This window comes from Xiphophorus maculatus, chromosome 23, assembly GCF_002775205.1.
Source record: "Xiphophorus maculatus strain JP 163 A chromosome 23, X_maculatus-5.0-male, whole genome shotgun sequence".
NCBI classification, from domain to species: domain Eukaryota; kingdom Metazoa; phylum Chordata; class Actinopteri; order Cyprinodontiformes; family Poeciliidae; genus Xiphophorus; species Xiphophorus maculatus.
In genome coordinates, this window is record NC_036465.1 from 15,866,307 (window position 1) to 15,888,647 (window position 22,341).

The 22,341-nt window shown below is 41.3% G+C and overlaps 2 protein-coding genes across 3 annotated transcripts; one reads left to right on the forward strand and one right to left on the reverse strand.

Moving 5' to 3' along the window:
* Window positions 1–13,041: 13,041 nt before the first annotated feature.
* LOC102233354 (beta-crystallin A1-like) lies at window positions 13,042–15,216 on the reverse strand. 2 transcript variants are annotated; one of them, XM_005809793.2, is made up of 6 exons: window positions 15,139–15,216; window positions 14,830–14,912; window positions 14,583–14,701; window positions 13,995–14,136; window positions 13,769–13,911; window positions 13,042–13,658 (listed from the first exon to the last, which is right to left on the reverse strand). In XM_005809793.2, the coding sequence occupies exons 2-6, from the start codon at window positions 14,902–14,904 to the stop codon at window positions 13,511–13,513; spliced, it is 627 nt and encodes a 208-aa protein (XP_005809850.1). In that variant the 5' UTR covers window positions 14,905–14,912; window positions 15,139–15,216; the 3' UTR covers window positions 13,042–13,510. The 2 variants fall into 2 exon arrangements, with proteins under 2 accessions (XP_005809850.1, XP_023183901.1); XM_023328133.1 differs by having other exon boundaries at window positions 14,830–14,909; window positions 15,139–15,203.
* A 3,626-nt stretch (window positions 15,217–18,842) lies between these two features.
* LOC102233091 (beta-crystallin B1-like) lies at window positions 18,843–20,578 on the forward strand. The gene is made up of 6 exons (XM_005809792.2): window positions 18,843–18,936; window positions 19,030–19,127; window positions 19,216–19,334; window positions 19,435–19,567; window positions 19,660–19,802; window positions 19,891–20,578. Exons 2-6 carry the CDS (start codon window positions 19,035–19,037, stop codon window positions 20,060–20,062), a joined length of 660 nt encoding a protein of 219 aa, XP_005809849.1. The 5' UTR covers window positions 18,843–18,936; window positions 19,030–19,034; the 3' UTR covers window positions 20,063–20,578.
* Window positions 20,579–22,341: the final 1,763 nt, after the last annotated feature.

Here is a 22,341-nt window from a genome sequence, read left to right on the forward strand (position 1 = left end):
CTATAGGATTTGTTAAATCAGCCAGTGAGCCAGATTTAATTTAATTTTACCGGCTATGATTCAACAGAGCCAAGGATCGGATTGCTCATTGTGTCTTTTAGCAACATAACAGAGTTTGAAGTTTCCCCCTGTCTAAAAACAGAAGTTTGAATTTGACCTAGTTTTTACTCCTCTTCAGCATCGAGTACGATGTGCTTCACCCTTGTAGGAACACTTTGTCCCTTTTCAGCTGCACTTGCCTCCTCTGAACATTTTACTTTTGAAGTGGTAAACTACAGCATATAGTGTTTGCAACCATATTTTCACCCTGTGTCTCGTTACAACCACAAAAAATGTCCCTTATAGGGATTTTATGTGATAGATCAACACAAATATGTAAATGTGAAGTTGAAGGAAGAGGAATATGTATCTTTCAAATACATGTATGTTTGTATAAATAAATGTCAAAAATACAGGTCTTCTGTGAGTGTTAGAGACCGGTGAGCGCAGCTGGCTGGTCAGGGTTGAAGTTTTGAGACAAACAAGGTTCGGTTATAAAACCATAAATATTTCAAACTTTGAGACTAAAAATTTCACCTGAACTGTTAAGCTTTTTGGCATTCATTCAAAATAAAAAAAAACACCATGTAATGACAAGAAGAAAAACTAAATACAGGGTAATCATGAAAGAAAAGCTTCACTAGACTTGAGATTGGATTGGATTTCAAACTCCAAACTTCACTGGAGGTTAGAGATTGGGATTGCAGGAGGTTTCACCTTTCAGCAGGACAATGGCCTTAAACATGCAGTCAGAGCTACAATGGATTGCTTTTGAGCAAAGCATATTATTGGGTTAGGATGACATACACTTTAACTAATTAACTGAGCTTAAAATATTTGAGCAAGGATGGAGAAAAATGCTGGTTTCTACATCTGCAAAGACCTTCAGCTGTGAGAGCAAGAAAAGGTCGATCCAAACGTTCATTCCTGGATACTTAACAAAAATGAATGACCAAACTTTTCACATTTTATTTGTAAAACAAATCTAAAATTCACCTCACAGTAATGCTTTATTTCCATCATAAAAACCCCAATGATGTACATTCATGTTTGTGGCTGTAAGACGATAAAATGTGAAAAACACTTTTACAAGACACTTTAAATGTTGCCATCCTGTTGACATCTTCTTAAGACAAATTATATTTTTAACTGCTGGGTTTAAAATACACCAAATAAGTAAATGATAGCGTTTTAACAGAGCTTTGAGACTCTATAAAGTTTTTACTAGCTGTAAAATCCTCCAGCTGCACCTGTTTTAATGTAAGAACTCTTTAGTCAAAGCTGTATTATTAGAACTGTAATAAACAAGTGAGAAACATTAAGGTCCTCTCACTGGTGCAAGCACATTTCTGACCTGCATGTGTGACCAGGTCTCTGAAAGCCACCCTGTGAACATACATGTGTGTAATATTTTAACCTGTTCTCCTGGCACACACGCAGCCGTTAAAGCCGAGATCACCAAAAGTAGCAGCACCCTTCCTTACACGTGTCCTGTCATTGGGTGTCAAATCTATTTATGGCTTCCCTGCTGCTCTTTGATTCCTCTCGGTCTGTCCGGAGCTCAAAGAGAAGGAGGAACATTTAATGTCAGTGCGCAGTTTATCTGAGGGGGGGGATTCGACTGGGAGGCCTGCAGGACGGGAGACGAAGGACTGGTTTTTTGAGGGATTTTATCTTTGGATTAATCACAGCAGGAGTCCACGTCAGAGGAACCACAGCACAGGGGAGATTAAGTTTGGCTTCATCCTTACTTCTTCATAATCTCACTGGCTGTTTCTTTTTCTATTTTTTTTCCGGGGAGTAATGTGAGTACCTACAGTATCGGTTTGGGTGCAAAGAAGGGACTTGTATTGCAGGACAACCCATGGATTCATCCGAGGGCCCCTCTTCGTCCTTTTCAAATTCACCTGAGGAGTCTTTGGATAACACTCCTGCCCCAGACTCCTCCCGTCACACAACACACACTGGCCACCAGAGTGGGCTCAGCGGCCTCAGCTATGGAGTCGGTGTTGCCTGGCACCACTTGAGGCCCTTCCTCCCCTTCTTCCTCATCAGCTTCATGGTTGTGGCCCTCGTCTATCTGATGCAGGCTATCATCTATGGAGGGCCCTTCAAAGACCCGCTCTTCTTTGTCAAGTTTTATGAGCGATGGCCGCGACCAACTCCTCCGCAAGAGCCTCCGTCCCCTACAAAGGTTTTCACCGCGGTCCCCTCCCCGTCCTTTGTCCAAGTCCTTAACGGTGTGCTCAGACTCAACGATACATCGTAAACTGGAGAAGATGCTTCTTTCCGGTTCGACGTAACCGAAGAATCTTCCGAATACTGACTGGAGGGATAAGACCAAAATCTGATCTTGTTGTTTGTGTAAAGTTTTATATTGTGTCACTTCTGTGGAAAATATGAAATGGGAGAATAATGGTTTGGGCCTCCGTTGATGCGACTGGGTACAGTCACCAAGAAATTAAATCCGATTTCTAAAATTAAAGCAATGTCAGCGAGTTAATTAAAGGTGTTGATCTAGTAGAAATGACTTCTGGGTAAGGATCTGTAGGTTGATAAGAGGAAATGACTAATATTCTCCCAATCAACACTTACTGTCAGAGCTGAGCAAGAGTTTTCCAAGAATAAACTATTACATCATATGGGGGTGTTTTCTTCAGATACTCAATGATCAAGCATAATTATTGCTAACTGTGTCTCTTTCCTGATGATGAGATTGTTTTATGCCAAAAGTGGTGGAAAATATGAGTTTTATAAAAAAAAAAATAAACATGTTTAACCAAATATACTGCCAAGTCAGTTACTTAACTGAGCCAGTTGCTTTTTGTTTTGTTTTATAGAGATTGTTCGCTTCTATCAGCTCTAGCGTTTTATTATCACAGTAACATCTATTAACTACTAGAAATATAACACCCTAAAATATAAATCTTTTAAAAATGTATGCCAGTGTTTCAGTCTGAAAGATGTTAAAGCTCATTAGAAATTTGAGCTGGCTGCGGTCAGAAACATTTCAACACTTGTTGTTTTAGTACCAAAATGCCTGTGTTGTGTTACCATCTCCATGGCTCAGCACGCAAACAACCTACTCATAACTGTGAGGACTGCTGGGGGCTCACCGTCTTTTTTTAATCTGCTTAGGAAAAGGCTCAATGGGCAGATGAACGAGTTGCATGCCTAAAAAACATACTGTACCTTTTAGGAAGCAAGAGTCCTGTCTTTGTCGGAGCCATCGTTAACACGTAAACAAGCAGTGGCCTGTTTATTCTTGTTTGTTTTAACACCTGTTCTGCTGCTTGCTGTCAAACACAGAGAGATTATGTGGTTTTTATATAATAACATGACTTAGGCTTTTTCTCAATAGTTTGTTAGGACACCAAGGTTGAAACAAATGATTTCAGAAGAATGAAATTGAATCTCATAAATCTTGTTATCATGCTGTGTCTGGACTCGGCTTATAATTCTGCATTATGCTTTGTAACTAATGGAGGCTCATGGAGTCACCATTATGCCTTATGCATTTTTTAGGAGGAAGCAGAGGAGAAAAAATGCACATGCTGCTCTTTGTTGCAAATTCCAGAAAATGTTTTTTGTTCCTTTGAAGACGTCTTCTGTTTTTATTTTTCTGTCTGATCCAAAATCAAGTGAAAAAGTAACTTCCCGCATAATATGTTCACTGTTTCTGTTACTCTCAAACAGATGCCATCACACAATAACTAGAAATGTCTTTACATCTTTGTGGAGGAACTTGGGTCCACTTTTCCCTGCAGAATTGCTTTAATTCATCAACAATGAAGGGTATCTCCACATTAAATGCCTTTTTATGGTTATGCTATAACATATCAATCAGATTTAGTGTGGTTATCATGATCTTGGTTATTTTGAATTTAAGATCACAAACTAATAACTGGACATTTTCCTTCAACATGAAAGCGAAAGAGGAGTTCACCTTTTCATCAGCCAGGTCCTGAAGCAGTAAAGCAGCCCCAGAACCTCCCACTGCTCCCACAGCCAGTATGATCATCTTTTTTCTCATATGCTATTTTATTTTTACTCCAGATGAAATGGGACATTTTGAAAAAAGAAACCGGTTTCATAAAGTTTCACGACTGACATCAGTCCAGAAAGTATTTTCCTAAAGGTTTTTGTTATCATAAAGATATTTACTGGGTGATATGAGACAGACATTTGTGGTTTTTTTTGTTTGTTTGTTTTTTTGGAGTCATTTTTGGCCAAACACTTTTTTTATTGTTCAGTTTTGAATACTAGTGAAGGCTAGTGAAGCCTGCAGGGCGTTAGAAGTTTTTCTGGGTTATTTTGTGATAACGTCTGGAAACCACAGTTCTATATTTTCTCCTTCTTTGTATAATGTCGCTCACTGTGGTTCGATGGAGTCCAAAAGTCTTATAAATTACTTTGTAATCCAGACTAAATCAGGTCAGTGACTTTGTTCTTCAACTGTTCTTGTTTTTCTGTATATTAGGATATATTTTGTTGCTTTTTGATTTTTTGCCCTTCTTTGTGTTGTGAGAAAGATACCATTTAAGTGATGTTTTAATTTTATAGGTCTTGTCTGGACCGTTCCGAGGTGTAGTGAAATTCAAATTAACTTTATAAAGAATCTGGTTAATAAGTTTCTGATTTTACAAAGAGAGAGATTACATTTTCAAATAAAATCATTGGAAATATAGCTTTTTTCCTTATAGAAATGAAATCTTTTGAAAAATAACAGGGGAAATATAATAAATCTGTAATTCTTTTCAATTCTATTTCTAAATTTAATTCAAACCTTTTATCGTGTCATGAAAGTATTTATAATTTATAAGATCTACAAAAATATGATTTAAAGGAAAATGGTATTATTGTATTTAGATTTTTATTAGTTAGAATAGTTTAATTTCTAATTAATTAATTTAATCCTTAGTTTGAATTTCTAAGGTTTGGCCTTAAATATTTAATATTTGCATGTCTTTTTTCAGTGCTAACCCCTGTTTCTCTCTCTTTTCTTTAATCTTCTTCTGATAATTCTTTAACTTTAATTTCCTTTGTTTTAGGCACTACGTCCAAGAGGAATAATATTTGTTGTTGTTGTAATAAGAGTAAGAGTAATTTACAATCACACTATGATTAAAAAAAGGTGAATATAAAACACTTCCTTATTTTTGAGTAAAAGTAGACAACAAATGCAATCCTATTTTAATTGCAAATCAACAGAAATCTCAAAATCCAGTCAAAATTGGATTTCATCGCTTTGTTTTGATTTACAAAAGAAACTGGAAGTACGTACAGAAACCCTCTTGGCTTTATTTTCACTCTTTGGTTGCCAACCATTTGAGTTCGGTTTTGGTCATCGTTTAGAGCCACTGTCGCCATCTGGTGGCGTAGCGGCAAACTGCTGCCTCGTTGCCCATCCCGCTTTGATGGTGACCACCAAAATGACCCGTGGCTGGCCTCTACCTCTTTTATTCAGGCGGAAATAAAAAAAGAGAAGAAAGACTCAATTCATGCGTTCGTGTTATGTATATGAAATATATTTTTTTTAATTTTTGAACTTCAGAAATCATTTTAGGGCCCTTTAAGACGGTAAGTGCCGACAGTGTCCGACACCTGCGCGCGTTTTACTGTATAGCCATTTAGCTAGCATAGAGTTTGTTCTTAGAAATAAAACTCAGTAAAGTTATTAGACTGTAGATTATGGTGTGTTTGAAGTGGTAACTAGCAGCTGGACTGTCAGGACCGATTAAATATGCTTATTTTGGACAGTTTGTTTTTTTTAGTTAGCCTGCAAAAAGTTTGTAATGCTAAACTCAGGTGTGCTTGATCCACGTGACTTGCCTTTGAGTCCGGACCCCATTATATATCTGCCTAAAAGTGATGAAATTAACTGATATAATTAAATAATAAAGCAAATTGAAGTTTAAGAGGAAAACTGAAGTCAAATTATTTTATGTTTAAATGTTTGCCTAAGACTGGTTTTCAGTCTCATAATTACCAGTGCGGTGAAATAAATAGGATAATTATGTTTATAATACTATTTTATACAAAATATAAAATACAATACACGTTAAGTGTGTTTTTATTAAAAAAAAAACCGTGTTTTTTTTTATACAAAAACACACTTAACGTGAAAAATAAAGTTACCTACACGAGTGATTTCTGTTTTTATATAATACAGTATACAAAACATTTATTACTTTTATTGACTTTAAAAAAATTCTGTGATGAATTTATTTTAAGTGATTTTCAGGTGGGTTTTTATGAAAATGAAAAGATTCAGATAATCGAGTCTTTCTGTTGTGAATTAAAAAAACATGCTTATGTTATCTTCTGGTCTGATTCACCTTTATTCTGCGCCTTTTGACTCCTGCTTTGAAGTGGATGGAGAAATGTGGTGCTACCAGAAACCGGGCTTCGAAGCCCTCCTCCTCGCTGAGCTACAGAGACAACAACAGTGCAGCCAGTTCTGTGACACTTTGCTCAAAGCTGGAGGTATAAACTCACTCACAAATTAGTACAAATGCATTTTTGTTAATAATTTATACAAGGTTGCTACTGATAATTACATGTGGGTCAAATATTTGCAAGCAATATGTGCAAATTTATATATTGCTTAGGTTTTTCATGTAGGGGAGCAGAAATTATTGTAATATGTTGTAAATGGGTCTTTATTAGTAATTTTCCAAGCTGTTTTTTGAAGTTTTCTTTGCACTTTTGCTGCTTTCTTGCTCAGTGTGACTGAAGAACAAGATCAAATTTAAAGGAATTTCTTTATTTTTCTAATGCATATTGTTTAAACGGTTTTTATGTTAATCTTTTCACCATCAGGTGTTTCAGTCCCAGCCCACAGTTGCATTCTGTCGGCCATCAGCCCTCACATCTCCTCGGCTCTGTCGTCCTCACCGGCGCCCCCTTCTGGGCAGAGCCGTCTCCTGGAGTTCCAGGCACTGGGCGCCTGCACCCTGCTGCACATCATCCGGCTCCTTTACTCCGGAGAGATGGCTGGGGAGGGGGAGGACGAGAAGCAGGAGGCCATTTACGCTGCAGCCAAGCTCGGCATCAGCGACTTGGTGGAGGTGACGAAGAGCAGAGGAAGGTTTGGTGGAGGGACGGAGCAGTACACGGAGGTAGGGGTCCAAACGGAGGCACAGAGTACAGAGGAGCAGGAGGGGAGGCTGGTCAGATGGAGGAGAGAGGCGAGGGATGGGTCCACCTATCTGTGGAAAGACACGGAGGTGTCAGGTGGAGGAAGAGACATGTGGACTCAAACTGAGGAACAGCTTGTCAACTCATGTCCTCCTGTCCCCTCAGTGGTCCCCTATGAGACCATCGACATGAGCGTCCTCCAGAGTTTAAGACAGACAGATTCTCATCAGCTTGTCACGCTCATCTATCCACCTGAAGAAAACCAAACGCTGCAGTACACCTCTGCTCCACCAGGCTGTCTGCAGGAATCCACCACACCTGGAAGCACATCTGTCGCCAAAATGACGCCACAGTACGCGCCTCTTCCTGCTCCTCTTCCTGCTCCTCTTCCTGCTCCTCTTCCTCATTTCTCCACCCAGACGGCTCCCTGTGTGGCTGATTCTCAGAGCTGCTGGGCCGACCTTAACCCAGAGGAGTGGGAAGGAGAGAGTTTGGAGCAGTTTGAGGGCAACATCGTGGGATTCATCAACCACTTCCTGAACCCGGAGAAGAGGGAGAGCCCTCGCAGGGGGTGGGCAGGGAGGAGGCCAAGGGGTGCCCAGGCAGCCAAGAGCGGACAGGAGAGGACCAGGAGACCCAGAAGGAGGGCTGGAGGGAGGGGGCGAGGCACGTTCACTCAGAAAGTGGATGTGCAGGAGATTGGGGTGGGCAAACTGCAGAAACTGTTCCTGCACAGGTGGAGGGTGAGGACGCCCAGAGCAGGTCAGGGTGGGGGCGCTGTAGGTAGGAGGTTGCACCAAAAGACCAGGGAGGAGCTGGAGCCGGCCAAGAAGAAGCCAAGGAGACGTGGAAATGTGTTTGAGGAGGACCAGAGTCAGGAGGCGCAGCAAGGCGGAGGGGGAGCGAACACCCAGCGGGGGAGAAGAAAAACCACACAGCAGGTTGCCAAGGTGAGGGAATATAACCACTCAGAATTATGCACACTAGAAAAAAAAATCCTGATTTTTCTAAAATTAAATCTTCGAAAACAAAAGAAATTGATTCGTCGATTAAATTTATCGCCCAGCCCTAATAGATATTCTGGAGCCAGAGCGAACAGTGTTTTATCAAACTGTCTTCACACTTCAGTGCCCGTTCTGTGAATCACTTGGACTGAAAACCAATCAGAGCGCTTCATTGCTTAGACATTTTTTTATGGGGAAACATTTTGTGAAGTTGAACTGAAGCTGATCTACAGTTAGAATGTCTCTTTCTTAAGTAAGTAAATAAACTTTATTTATATAGCTCTTTTTACAGGTCAGAAACCACAAAATATATTAAATAAAACACAGCAAACCTAATAACACACATTCCTGTTTCAACAGATTACTCTTAAGATTAAATTTGCCTTTTTTTATAACATTTTTCTTCAGGGTGTATGTGGTTTAACAGAATATTTGGATTTTTTTGCGTCATAATTGGAGTTTTCTCTCTCTGATTCCAGGCCAGTCTTCCTATTGGCACGGATCAAATCTGCAGGAACCAGCCAACACTAGATTACCACTCTGATCCATCCAACAACCTCTACAGTGGGCCTAGTTTAATGTCTTCCAGTCCCTCCATTCGACCCATGTGTTCTCATGCTGCATCATATGTTTCCGCAGCACCATCCCATCTCTACAGCCCGCAGTTTGCTCCTCCAGCTCCTCCGCCTCATGAGGACGAGCCTGAGCACATCGATCGTTTGTTGGAGGAGGTCTTTCAGGATCTGGACATCTTACCAAACAACAAAGCTCCTCTTTCACAGTGTCTTTCAACAGGCAGCGACACTTCTGGCAACTCTGCTATCCAAAACAAACACCAGGCCCAGATTAGCAGCTCTGAGATGCCAGTGCTGCAGCAGCAATGTGAGGGGGAGCTGAATGACATTCTGGATAACTTAATCCAATCATTTGAGCAGCCTTATGAAAGCAATAACACCAGGAAGGAGAACGAGACGCGCGTTGAGAGCTCTCCAGAAGCCAGACAGCCAGTCGCTGTCCAGAGGAAAGACAAAACAGCCAAGATTCATGAAGAAACCCCTCACACACCTTCTCTACAGCGCACAGTCAATCACTGTAGATTGAGGGAGGAGCTGGAGCCGGCCAAGAAGGAGCCAAGGAGACATGGAAACATGTTTGAGGAGGACCAGAGTCAGGAGGCGCAGCAAGGCGGAGGGGGAGCGAACACCCAGCGGAAACCCCTCACACACCTTCTCTACAGCGAAGGTGTAGAGAAGGTGGTGTTCACTAATTGTTCAACACCTGGTGAACACCTGTACACCAGGTGTTATCAAACACCTGGTGTACAGAGAGGTTATACCGGACTACCAGACACCCAGGATGTTTCCTCTAGAAACTCCAAATCCATCAAACAAGCAAGGAGGCCAAAGAGAAGGAGGGCAAACACGTATCTGTTCTCATTAGAGAAGAGAAAGGTGAAGAAGCTGGCACCGCCACTGGACTCAAAGGCCACGTCGGGTCAGCATCAGCAGGAGAAGCAGCTGCAGCATACATCGGTGGTAAAACTGGCCAGAGACAACTTGCTGTCAGTCAGAGAGGCGCTGCAGGGAAACAACTGTGAGGAAAAGGTGACTAAACTGTCTGCAGTCTGCTAATGTTTTTCGAAATTTTCAGTGTTTCTGAAGAGGACCAAGTAATTCAAATAGAGTAAAAATGGCAGCTAACTGAAGATGATAGTCTGTCTCACTAAAAAGCAGTTATAGGCAAAACTAGATCATCACTGTATACTGGAATACCATTTAATTTTATTTAAATAATTCACTTCAAACAGTAAAACTTATATAGATGTATGACACAGTGATATATTTCAGATTTAATTCTGTTTATTCTGAGAATTATCACTAAAAGCTAATTTAAACCCAAAGCTCAATTTCTCCAAAATTTTAGAGTATTACATAAGAGTAAGAGATTCCTATTAAAAATTGTGAAAGATGACCTAATGTGTATTTTGCAGCAGCTAACAAATCCCTGCATCGACTGTTAAAGGGTGTTCAATGTGTAAGATGAACATATCGCCACTCTACTATCACAACCTTTTAGGAATTCAATGAGTTGGACAAAGCTAAAACCTGACAACGGCTCTCGCAGAAAATGTGTCAACTCTTACTTTTGGTGTGCAATATTTCCTGCAGAGTCCACCACCATCAAAGAAAAAATCCCATTTTGGCCGTTTCAGAAGGCACTTTGTCACAAAGTTCTACCCAGTCAGGAGCAGATTTAGGGATCCACAAATCCAGGTGAGCAAGAACCGTTATGGTAAGACAAATTAACTTCTGGTATTCAGAGTTTCCCCCGGGAAACTTGCTAAGCCGGGTGCTCAGGGTGCTAAGGCAGTCCTCCAGCCACCCGCCATGTTTTTGAAATAAAATTGTTTAAAATTGACAGGAAATTTGAAACCATCATTTGATAATTATTGTCTTAAAAAAAAGGCAATCATTAAAATAAACTAATAAATTAACAATTCTAAGCCTGGTGGGGGCTCAAATAAAGCATGGTGGCCCGCCAGGCTTATAATACACTGAGGGAAAGCCTGGGTATTATTAGGTTGTGAAGAAGCACCACTGATTTGCAGTTACAGGTTTACTTGCAGACTTATTAATTTGGGGATAATTTTGATTTTGAGGGCTTTCAGTACTCTGCAATATTTCCCTGATTTCCTCCCTGAAGGTTTTTCTTCTTGTCCCTTTGGGTCACTGGTGATCCAAGGTTTATGGTGGAGATAGGGTTGTCCACACAGAAGATTATATAGTTAGTCACACACTGAGTCATGGCATTGATGTCCTCTATGTGCACAGAGCAATCCAATCTGTATCCTCAAAACAACCTGCAGGCCTTCTTCAGCTTCCTGTGATCACTTTCTCACAGTTCTCTTCTTAACAGGTTGCCTCTGAACAAGGGAATTATATTCCACCTAGAGAAACATAAGACTGATCTAAGTTTCTTGTTTTGGAAACATATGAATCCTTGTCAGTGTAGCAGAAAGTGACACATGATTAAAATTATTAGATACCGCCACAAATGCATTGGGTGTTGGTGTCTGTAGCTTAACAACAACTGAATTGATGACTTCACATACATTGTCAACAACAGCTGAAATATAAGCGGTTGCCAAGATAACATTGGTAAACTGTCTTGGAAAATAGTATGGGCAGAATCTTGCTGGTAAGGTTTCATTTTGGGGTTGTATAGACCAGACTTCACAGTAACATGACACCATCTGTTGACGAGCACTGCTAGTTCACCTGCTTTTAAGAATAAATGGAACCACTGCCAAACTACATGAAGCAAAATCTTTGAGAAAATTAACTTTGTGCCATTGTTTTTCAGAACCTTTTGCCTTTTCTGGAGGAGGATCCTGTACAGACAACAACACCACCAAAACGAAGGCATGGCAGGCCAAAGAAAAATGGAAATCTTCTTAGTTCATCTCATGTTGAGAGTACAACAACTTCAAAGAGCAACCCTGAGACGGAAACATGTGAAACAGTCATTGTGGAGGATGATGTAGATGTGGTTGGAGGTATGGGGCCAGCCCCTGAACCTGTCACCATAACCTGGACAGACTCCTCAGAGGAAGAAATTGATGTTGAGATCTGATTCAAAGAAGTTAGTTATTTTCATAGGTTTACAGGTTTTCACAGCTAATTTGTGGCTGTTCAGTTTGTTTTAGCTGTCAACAAAACCGTTTGGAGGGTTTTAAAGCCAAAGGGTAAGAGGTATTTTATCTTAGTTGTAAATATGTTCAGCAATCAGATTCAGATGTGTAAGATCAGGGATATTTTTAAAAGTTACAAAACAGTGTTTGAAGAATGGAGTCTTCTGGTTTACAGCATTTTCATGTCGTAGCATGGCCTAGTCAAAGTCCAGGCCTGCAGCCAGCTAAGTATCTGTAGCAACACTTGAAAATTGCTCTTCACAGATGTCCTTATTCTGATGAGACTGAAATTGATCTGTTTCATAAAGTAAAATTAGGGAAATGTTAAATGTTTCACAAAGTTGTGACTCAGGGGAATGTACAGTTTTTCTTTATATGGGCATCTGACTAGAATGACTTTAGAAAGTAATAGAAACCGACTTCTCTATCTGTGAGGTGCATCTGAATAAGTTTCCAAATTTCTAGATGGATTTGCATTAAATTGGGAACTGGCGCCGCCTTGTGTTGACAGGTGCTGCCTGCTTGCAGCTGAAAATTGGTAAATAAGTCTTGTTTGTCGCACTTTTCCCATGTGGGATGAAACGTAAATAATTCTGTTGCATCTTCATTTCAATTAGTTTCTGAGCGCCATGTTTAGCAGCTCCAGTTGGGGGTGTGACGTTTTCATAAACTGGAACTGTTTCTGTCTCTAGTGGGGGAGTGACGGGACGAACGGCTCGCTCAGTGCAATGTTCATGCAAGAACCGCCGCTGTCATGGGCTGACTATATGCACAAAAACACTTTTTAAAATTTAGTTTCCAAAAACTTAACATTTTCCCTTCAAATCTTTTAAATGTCATGTCACATACGCTAAAATCCAAATAAAAGAGATTGACGTTTGTTTGGTAATATGTTGGAAAATTGCTGAATAAATGCTTCTGTTTGCACCTGAAATGTTAAAACTTTTGATTATATCTTCTAAAGTTAGCTTTTTTTGGCCCGTTTAGTTTAACCTTTTCATCCGATAGATTCTAAGTTTGCATTCATATCTTAGTTTTTTTCTCTTTTTGCATTGTTTTCAATAATTCGCCCACATTAAAGCCATCTGAAATAATTTATCCTTTGTTTAAATAATTGCCATGTCGTTTGAGCCTTAGGCAAGAGGGAAGGAATAAAACAAAAACACGTGAAGTAAAATGACTTTATTAGTAATCAGCCTGTGGATCGGTTTCCTTCACACAAACAACACATCTGAGCTGCACCTCCTCTTCATTCAGCAGAGTTGATTATTCCCTGGGTCTCCAGGTTTCACACCTGTCTGATCGATTTCCTGTCCTCTCCGCTGAGATCGGGTTAGAATACAGCTCAGGTGTGTGCCTGGTGCGTGGAGGAGCCTTTAAACCAAATAAAAAGACACTGAGCATCATTAATGTCAGCATGTGTGTGAAGTGTGTAATTCCCTGTGCTTTAACAGTGCGATATTGTCTCTTATCACACTCTGGCAGCGGCTCTGGGTCGTTGTGCGGTGTTGTCAGGTTGGGGCGGCTCAAGTCAAGAGGAAGAAGAGGAGCGAGGGGATGGGAAGAGAAGGAGAAAAGGGGGTTTTGGGTATGGGGGAGAGGAACTGCTTGGCCTCAATCTCAGCCCATTCTCCTCTCAGTGCTGAATGCGTCTAATGGACTGGATCTGAGGGGTCTGGCAGTGAGAGCCCCAGTTCCTCCAGTGCTGGTAGTCTCCACTGTGTCTCTCACACTCCATGATGTACTGCTGACCCCTGTAGCCAGGGAACTGGTAGCACACGAAGCTGCATGGGGACATCAACAGGACAGTACAGGGTCAAAGAGAGTAACAGATCGACAACTTTGTGCTGAGACAATCTGTAGATCCTGAGGAGCGTTTTGAGCTAGAACTTACGCGCCGCACTGCACGTGCATGGAGCCGACCTCAGGCATCATCCAGCCCATGGCCTGCAGAGAGGGGTAGTCGTCGCAGAGCTCTGCGTTGCGGCCCATGAAGTTCTCCCTCTCGAAAATGATCATGCGGCTGCTCTGGTGGGACTGGACAAGAGCACAGAGACCGATCATGTCCTCACGTTCTCAGTTAGTCAGTCGGCTGGACAAGGTGAGGACGATGTACTCACAGCGCAGTAGATGGGGCGGAAAGACATAAGACGCTCCACATGGTAGGAGATATTTCCACTGTACGCATCCCAGTGGGGGTACTCTCCCCTCTCCATTATGAACTGCTGACCCTGGAAGTCGTGGTGCTCGAAGCCCACCCAGCTTCACACAAAGACACAGAGACAGACCAGCTTATGAGAGGACTCTCTGTTGCCTTGTTGGAAAGCAGAAGTTATTAAACTGATATCAATTGTGATTCACCCAGATTTTCCTAACTTGAAAGCTCTTTCTTTTCCATTACCAGCCCCTGCCGCTCGCAATGATTTCAGTCATTAAGATCTGTGTTAGCTGTGGCCATAAACAGCAGTGAAGCTTCACCCAATTGGCCAAGTATGTTATAGATAAGCAGAGTTTGGATGCCTTCTACCTGAAATATAAATACTGCATCCACACACTCCATTGCAGTTTGCAATTTTGCAAATATTAAAGTTGCAATAACAGTTTTGATGCAATATATTGTACATAAAGATATTGTTTTGGCTAAATTCAACTAGTGCAGCTTGTTACTGTCACTCCAAAAAAATCGATTTAAGCCTTAAGAGACTTACGCTCCGCTCTCCACCCTGATGGAGCGGATGGTGTCCATCCCGCACTCCTGGATGTTGCAGCATTCAGAGGTGAACTCCAGGCACTTTCCTTGGAAATGCTCCTGCTCGAACACAGTCACCTGAGGAGACAGAGCAAGTTCTCTAACCTGGTTGGCTCTCCTTTACTCTGAGCACAAAATTAATAGATCATAATAAAAGTTATGTCAGATTTTTTTTTCCTGTTTGTGTACAGAGGACCAGAGATTACCTTGAAGAAAGGAGCCATGCCCATTCCTGAGTTGACCAAAGGCTGCATCATTGGGGACCTTGTAGTTTTGTACATCTTGACTGCTGATTGAGGACAGGGAAATAATGCAAAAATAATTAATATCCTACTTTTAGATTATCTTTTCCTTGAATAAATTACGGTGGTTTTCATTTGAGAATCTATATTGCGTCTATTGGTTGTTACTAAAAAGTGTCAATTGGAGGACGTCTGGGCTCTGGTTGCAGTAAAAGTGCTTCTGGGTTTGAGAGTGAGAGCGACCCCGAGCTGATAGAGCAGAGATTTCCTTACCTAGACTGGCACTTTATTGGAAGAGCTCGGGAGTGATACGCGCCTACCGCCTGCCTCGCGTAGAGCTTTGAGAGAACCTGGCGCTTCAGTTTTATACCGACGGGTCGGCGGGAGGCGCGCTCACCGGGGCGCGCCCGCGTCTCTCTATGCGCTCCTGTTAAAATGTCCACATGGCACGGCAGAGCCGGCGAGGCGCGCACCCCGGCGACCCTCTGTGACCGCTGCACGCTGTTGTCCTGCCGCATCGACCAGCTCAGCAGATCCTATAGTTCCCCTGAGGCTGGAGAACAAAAGGCGCTCCGGTATGTTCGGACCCCGGTCAGCAGTCCAGCGCCCTGCCGGGCACAAAGGGCGGGGATCGGGGTGGAGAATGTCGGGGATTAAGGTGGCACACAGAACGACATCTGTGAAGGTCTGAGCTAATATATAGAAATGTTACAGAGAAGGTAAAAGTCATATTTTCTGATTCAGATTTTAAAGTCTGCAGGCGCTACCGCTCACGCGCATTAATTGGTGAAGGTGCACGTGCACAGGTGTCTGGTTTGGATATCTCATTGCGGTTCATTAGCACAGTGGTTCCCAAAGTTGGGGTCTGGATCCCACAGCTGGACGTAAAGCACAAGTTAGAAGTTAGAATGATTTGGTTTGGTCTCAAGTAAACAAAAACAAATAAAATATGTTTGTTAATAGAATCGTTTTATCATGATTGTTACAAGACAGAAAAGGAAATTGTTGTTTTTTTTAAATTTGATATTCATCTTTTCTTATTATGTGTCTGCACATTTTTGCATCCAATCTTTTTATTTTTGTTGCTGAAGCTTTGTTGTAAAAAGCACCAAGAGATCTAAATTTCTGGGCTACAGAAGAATGAATAAATTCATTGAATGAATTGTCATGTAATGATTAAAAATACTATTATGGGGTGTTCTGTGGTGGTGCAGGGGTTAAGCACAACCCATGTATGGAGGCCTTAGTTCGTCGCGGCCGTCACAGGTTCGATTCCCTGCCTGGCGACCCTTGCCGCATGTCCGTCCCCTTCTCTCATTACCAGCTTTCCTGTCAATTAACTATCAAATAAAGGCCACTAGAGCCAATAAACCTTTTAACAAATACTATAATGGTTATTAAAACAGAAAAGAATAGGAGCACAAATTAAGTTAAAGGCATTTAAGGAGAATTATGTGAGATTTAAAATAGATCACATTTCTCTTATTTTCACTTTTCTTCATTGGCAACTATTTAAATTCAGGTTAGAATTCAAAATCCTTCTTTTTACAGAAAAAGCCCTTAATAGTAGTAATAATAATAATGCTTCATTATGTGGATAGAAATCTGAGTGTTTCATCTCAGACTGCAGGTTCTTTGAGTTTGTAAAAGGAGAATGGGAGACAGATCTCTCAGTTATCAGACTCTTCCTCTGTGTCTCCAGCTCCCAGTTTCTGTCCATGAGGCGAAACACCAAGACTAGAATTAAAACTGTCCTGTTTGATAAAGGTTTTAATTTGAGTGACTGATGCTATCCTGAGTTTTCACTGTAGTTATGCTGCTAAAGACTTGGGCTGCTGGAGGATAAACTGAACTGAATATTTCCTTACTCTGAAATGTTCCTCCTCCTTCTCATTAGAAATAACAGGCGTAACTTCTATGTTACACCTGACCCTGTCTTTGTGTTGACCCCTGCCTGGATTTCTCTTTCTATAGTTGATACACCTGCCCCTGTCTTTCTGTGTTAACCTCGTCTCTCCCACACAAAGCAATAGGAGGAACTATTGCTGCTACCAACTCTGCTATGTACTCTCTGGCTGTTTTCCATGCCATAGATTTTACTACTGGCTCCGTGTTTATGTGTTTAGCTGTGTTTCTAAAGAAAGTGCAGCTGCTATTTACTTTTTACTTTGATCTAAGTACCTTTAGATCAGCACTGCACTTGAAGTAATAGCATAAATAAGCCTCCAAAAAATCAAATTTGTAATTTAGAACTTCACTTTTGCTGAGTTTGACCATATCTGGGTCTCTACCCTAACTTTAGGAAGCAGTGCTATAAAAGACAGAAATAAAAATAGCAAAGCTGAAATCCTCTTTTTAGTATAAGTAAGTAACATTTATAGCAGCTATCACAGACATTAAAATCAAAGTGTTTCACAAAGACAAACAAGAATATAAAGTGACATAAAAACTATCAGTCTGGTTAAAAGCTTGTCAGAATAACAATGTCTTCGGCTGCTTCCTGGAGGAGTCACTCGGGTTCATGCAGCACAGGGACAAAAGTACAGAGCTAGAGCTTCGAGGCCTGAATAGCACAATCGTCGCCAGTTTTAAAATGAATCACCAACAACCTCTGATCAGGTGATCTTAAAGTCCGAGAAGAACAGTAAGGCAGTAATAAAATCTGAGAATATTCAGGGGCTGAAGTGCCCTGAATGTCAGGACCGATACTTTAAAACTGCACCATGTAGTAAATAAACAGGGAGTCAGTAAGGAGGCCAGAACAGTGATAATGTGCTCCCTGATATTTGTCCTTGTTACCAGTCTTGTTGCCACATTTCACACAGTCTGATCTGTATTTCTAAGACATATAAAAAGACTGTAACAATAGTCCAAACAAAATTAGACAAAAGCATGAGTTGTCATTTCAAGCTCATTTTTTGACACCTGTAATCTTAATTTAGAAATATCAATTCAATGATTAAAACAATTTTGAACCAGTTGTTTAGAATGACGACCAAAGCCTAAAGAGCTGTCGAAAATGACACTCAAGTTTTTTATATTGGTTTGCGAAGAAGATTGCAAAAATATATATCCTGCTTGATGACATAGATCTGAAACGAGAGTATCTGTTTGCATTGTTTGATTTCTTGTCAAAAAATAATGTCAGGTAATTTATAGATCTCTGACAGATCAAGGACACATTTATATGCTGATGATTTATTTGATTATTTCCACTGTAGCACAGCTAGCTGTTGCAAGACATTAGAAAAGCAAGAATTTAAAACTCTTAAAACATTGCTAGAAAAGCTGTGGGATCATTTTATTTATTGTTGCTTTAAAATAATATTCTGTAGTTCTAATTGTATTGGTGAAACAGTTCTTAGTATTGGAAAGGCTGTAAAAAGCTGAAGCTGCTACTCAAACAAGCACTAAAAAATATTGCCTGCTCCTATTTGGGTTATTTTTCTTCTTTTGCAGAACAATAGTTGTGAATTTTCCCACTGACGTTCCTGACTGGATGCAAAGTCTCTGCTGCTGCAGTATTTAAAGCAGGGAGCTGAAAAGTTCAAGATCAGCTGGAGAAGCAAATCTACTAAACAACTGGATTGGTTAACTAAAGATTCAATTTTGTGCCCTAAAATAAGTATTTTTCCTTGCATTTTCAAACTTTCTTTGAAAAAAAAAATTCTTATATACAATCTTCACTAATTACATGCTCTCACATTGGTTATAATTCATATTTAAACTGCATTGTTCAAAGTCAGTCGCAGTCAGACTAGCACCATTTATTGTCTGGGACATGCTGATAACAACAGGGCGATAAAATAATCAAATATTACAAATATGATACTTTAAGTGATGGCAGCTACACTACATTTGTCGTCCCGTCCCCTCCTTCTGTCCCACCTCTCTGCCCGTCCCCCTCTGATGATGAGGGGTTTCTTTTGTCCCCCCGCTCTGACCTCAGCAGGTTTGTTTCTCTCTGCCTAATCCTCCTCCTGTGGGCGCCAGCATATAAAAGCGAGGGGCGCTCTCCGAGCCGCACACACTCTGAGTGAGGCTCGGCGCAGGCATCACACACATAGACAGGTAAGGTACACTGCACACCTGGAAGTCCAGTCCTTTCTGTATCTTCACTCCAATCCTATTTTATAAATTTTCTTTTTTAAAATTATTATTCAGCAATCATGTCCACTGGAGATAAGGCCAAGACTTCCTCCCAGACTGACGGCAAGGCCGTCCAGGGCAAGAAGTCTGAGATGGGGATGATGTCCTACAAGGTTTGCAGCCCTCACTGAGCTTCCCCTCTCTAACATAAACTAATGATCACATAACCAGTGAGTTCCTTTGTGGTTCTGTGTCTCCCAGATGTACGTGTTCGATCAGGAGAACTTCCAGGGTCGCATGATCGAGATCGTCAATGAGTGCATGAATGTGTGTGAGATGGGCATGGACCGCGTGCGTTCCCTGCGCATTGAGTGTGGACCGTAAGTTTCAGGCAGTGTGCATACATTTAAGTGGCTTTTGTTTGTTTTTTTGTTTTGCCTAAATTGTTGCATTGATGTCTCCTGACTGTGTTTCCTGCAGCTTCGTTGGATTTGAGCAGATGAACTTCTGCGGTGAGATGTACATTCTGGAGAAGGGCGAGTATCCCCGCTGGGACTCCTGGAGCAACTGCCAGAGGAATGACTACCTGCTGTCCTTCAGGCCTGTCAGAATGGTACAAAAAGGAAAAAAAAAAACTTCCACTGATGTCCTTTTGTTTTCATTAAGATCCAAGAGCTTTAATTTTCTCAATGTTTTCACCCTCAGGACCCCGAGAAGCACAAGATCTGCCTGTATGAGGTGGGAGAGTTCAAGGGCCGCAAGATGGAGATCATGGACGACGACGTTCCCAGCCTGTTCTCCTACGGCTTCACAGACAGAGTGGGCAGCATCATGGTCGGCTGTGGAACGTGAGTACTAAACTACCGAAGAGAAGATCTGGAAAACAAAAACGCCCAGCTTTAATCACCCATCTTCCCTTCCCGTTCCTCTTCCCAGCTGGGTGGGATACCAGTTCCCTGGATACCGCGGCAGCCAGTATCTGCTGGAGAAGGGCGACTACAGGCACTTCAATGAGTATGGCGCCCGCTACCCCCAGTTCCAGTCCGTGAGGCGTATCCGTGACATGCAGTGGCACCCACACGGCTGCTACACCATGGCCAGCAAGTGAGGCTCAGGGAAGGAGAGAAAGAGAAAGAGCGTTAGTGAGGGAGAGGGGCGGAGGAAAAGGGAGCGGGGGAGAGATGTCTGACGTCTTCATCTCAGTGCCTCTCGAAGGTCTGTGATCTAACGGAGTGAAAGGAGAAGGTCAAGTCTGTCCCCCCGATCAGAGACGAGACCTCTGTGGAACGACCAGCTGGACCAGTAAAAAAAACCAGATCCACCCTCCATCCCTCTCTGTCTCTACTTCTCTCTTTCTCCCCTCTGGGCTGCACTTTGCTTCCCCCTTTTTAAAACTCTCAGTTCAAACCCCCTCCACAGTCCTCTGAGACACCAGAGAGGAAACTCAGTGCCTCTTGATGTTTTACACACGATTCTCGGCTCAGGATATGATGCACCATGGGAAACTGAGTCCCCCGGAGCCCCCTCTGCCACTGTCTCCTCTTGCCCCTATGCTTTACAAACCCTCTCTGCTGTACAGAATCTTGGCCAAGTTTTCAATAAAAAGAAAAACTTTGATTTCAAAGATTTTTGCTGTTGTTACTTATTAAAAAACAGTAGTAATAATAACGAAACCGAACAGACAAAATGAGCAACGTCACAGCTGGGCTATGTTGGTGTCAAAGCTTTTACATACATAACCAACCTTTGTGGTTTGGATGATGCTGTGCAGAATCAGATTTTAAACATTTCCCAGTCACACAATGTTCAGTAAAAACATTGTAGTTTATAGAGAAGCAGAGGAAACAGGTTCAAACCCCAGTGCTGCCAATCATCTGATATAATGGTGTATAGCCTACTGGAATCACTGGCTTTGGCTGATGACAGGCCTTTGTAATGAAGATCGTGCAAAAATGTCAAACAAAATAAGGATGAAGTATTAAATTGTCAGTAAGTTACTTATACACATATTGTTTTAAATATGTTTTGTTTTGTGAAAGTGGTGCTTTATTAAATTGACACACTTTTACTTTGGGAGAGTTCATTTTTATGATTGAACACATATTGTTATTCCGTAACATATTTTCTCATCTGCAATAAACTTCCTGTTCAATGAACTGAATGATACATTAAAGGCTTAATGACGCTCAATTCAAAAGCGTCTTTCGTTTTGCTTGATGATGCTTGACTGAACCACCAAGAGCAGAGATGTCGGCAGTAGATGTTAGCTTCTGCTGTAGTGATGAGACAGTTTCCGCTGCGCACATTAATGCATATTAAAGTTTAAATGAGATTTATTTATTAAAATAGGCATTTATAAACATTTATAGATACAGATTTCATCACACTGATATGATGTTGACCCAACTTACGCTGCTACAGCAGCTTTGATTTCTCTAGGAAGCCTTTCCACCAGGTGTCGGCGTGTGCTTAAGAAAGATTTTCATCATATTTCCATAGCAGCATTTGTGAGGTTAAACACTGATGTTGGGCAGGAAGGCCTGCTTGTCATCCCAGATCTAATTCATCCCAAAGGTGTAATCAGTTTGAGGACAGGACTCTGTGCAGGTTATCGTGTCTTTATGTGTCTTTATGGAGCTTGTTTTGTGAACGGTAAATACTCGTGTTGAAACAGGAAGGGGTCTCTACACGCTGTTCCTGAGCTAAACTGAATCCACATTAAGTTTGGAGGTCTGTAGCTGTTTACTCTGCAGAAAGTTGGTGACCTCTGCACACTATCCACCCCAACATCTGCTGACCCCACTGATTTTTATCTGGCTTAACACTTGATGGCTGTGTTGCTGTAATTCCCAACCTGTTATAATACCACAAGAGTCGAGTGCAGAATATTTAGTAGTCATGGCATTTTAGGATTATACTTAGAGGACAGGTGGCGTCCCATCATGGTGCCAATCTGGGATCCACTGAGATCAACCCACTCTTGCACAAATGTTCGTAGAAGCACTTTGTATGCCGAGGTAAAGGACTTTATACACGTTACCATAGAAATGACAGAAACACCTCAACTAAATGCTTTAGGTGGTTGTGTGAATTCTTATGCTAAAATGTTGAAAATAGCTCTATAAAATACAAATAGAGTTTATTATTATTTTATTTGTTTTCTTTTTCTTCTTGTCTTTCTGTAATGGACATTTTATAAAAATGCTTCAGTTCCAGTCAACCCACAACAAAAATGCTAAATCAAGATAATTTGAAACAATATTTGAACTCTACAAGGTGTTTTCTCATGTTTCTTCTCCATTTGGTCACTATAAATATAAATAAAGGTCAGTGTTCTATGTACTGGCTTCTCTTTGTATATTTTTATTCATTATTAAAATCAGCATT

Coding starts and splice junctions, on each gene's coding strand:
- LOC102233354 (XM_005809793.2), bottom strand. CDS start 14,904: ATGTACAAAACTACAAGGTCCCCAATGATGCAGCCTTTGGTCAACTCA. Junction 14,702..14,829: donor GCATGGCTCCTTTCTTCAAG/GTAATCTCTGGT, acceptor CTGTCTCCTCAG/GTGACTGTGTTCGAGCAGGA. Junction 13,912..13,994: donor TCCGCCCCATCTACTGCGCT/GTGAGTACATCG, acceptor GCTCTTGTCCAG/TCCCACCAGAGCAGCCGCAT.
- LOC102233091 (XM_005809792.2), top strand. CDS start 19,035: ATGTCCACTGGAGATAAGGCCAAGACTTCCTCCCAGACTGACGGCAAG. Junction 19,128..19,215: donor TGGGGATGATGTCCTACAAG/GTTTGCAGCCCT, acceptor TGTGTCTCCCAG/ATGTACGTGTTCGATCAGGA. Junction 19,335..19,434: donor CTGCGCATTGAGTGTGGACC/GTAAGTTTCAGG, acceptor TGTTTCCTGCAG/CTTCGTTGGATTTGAGCAGA.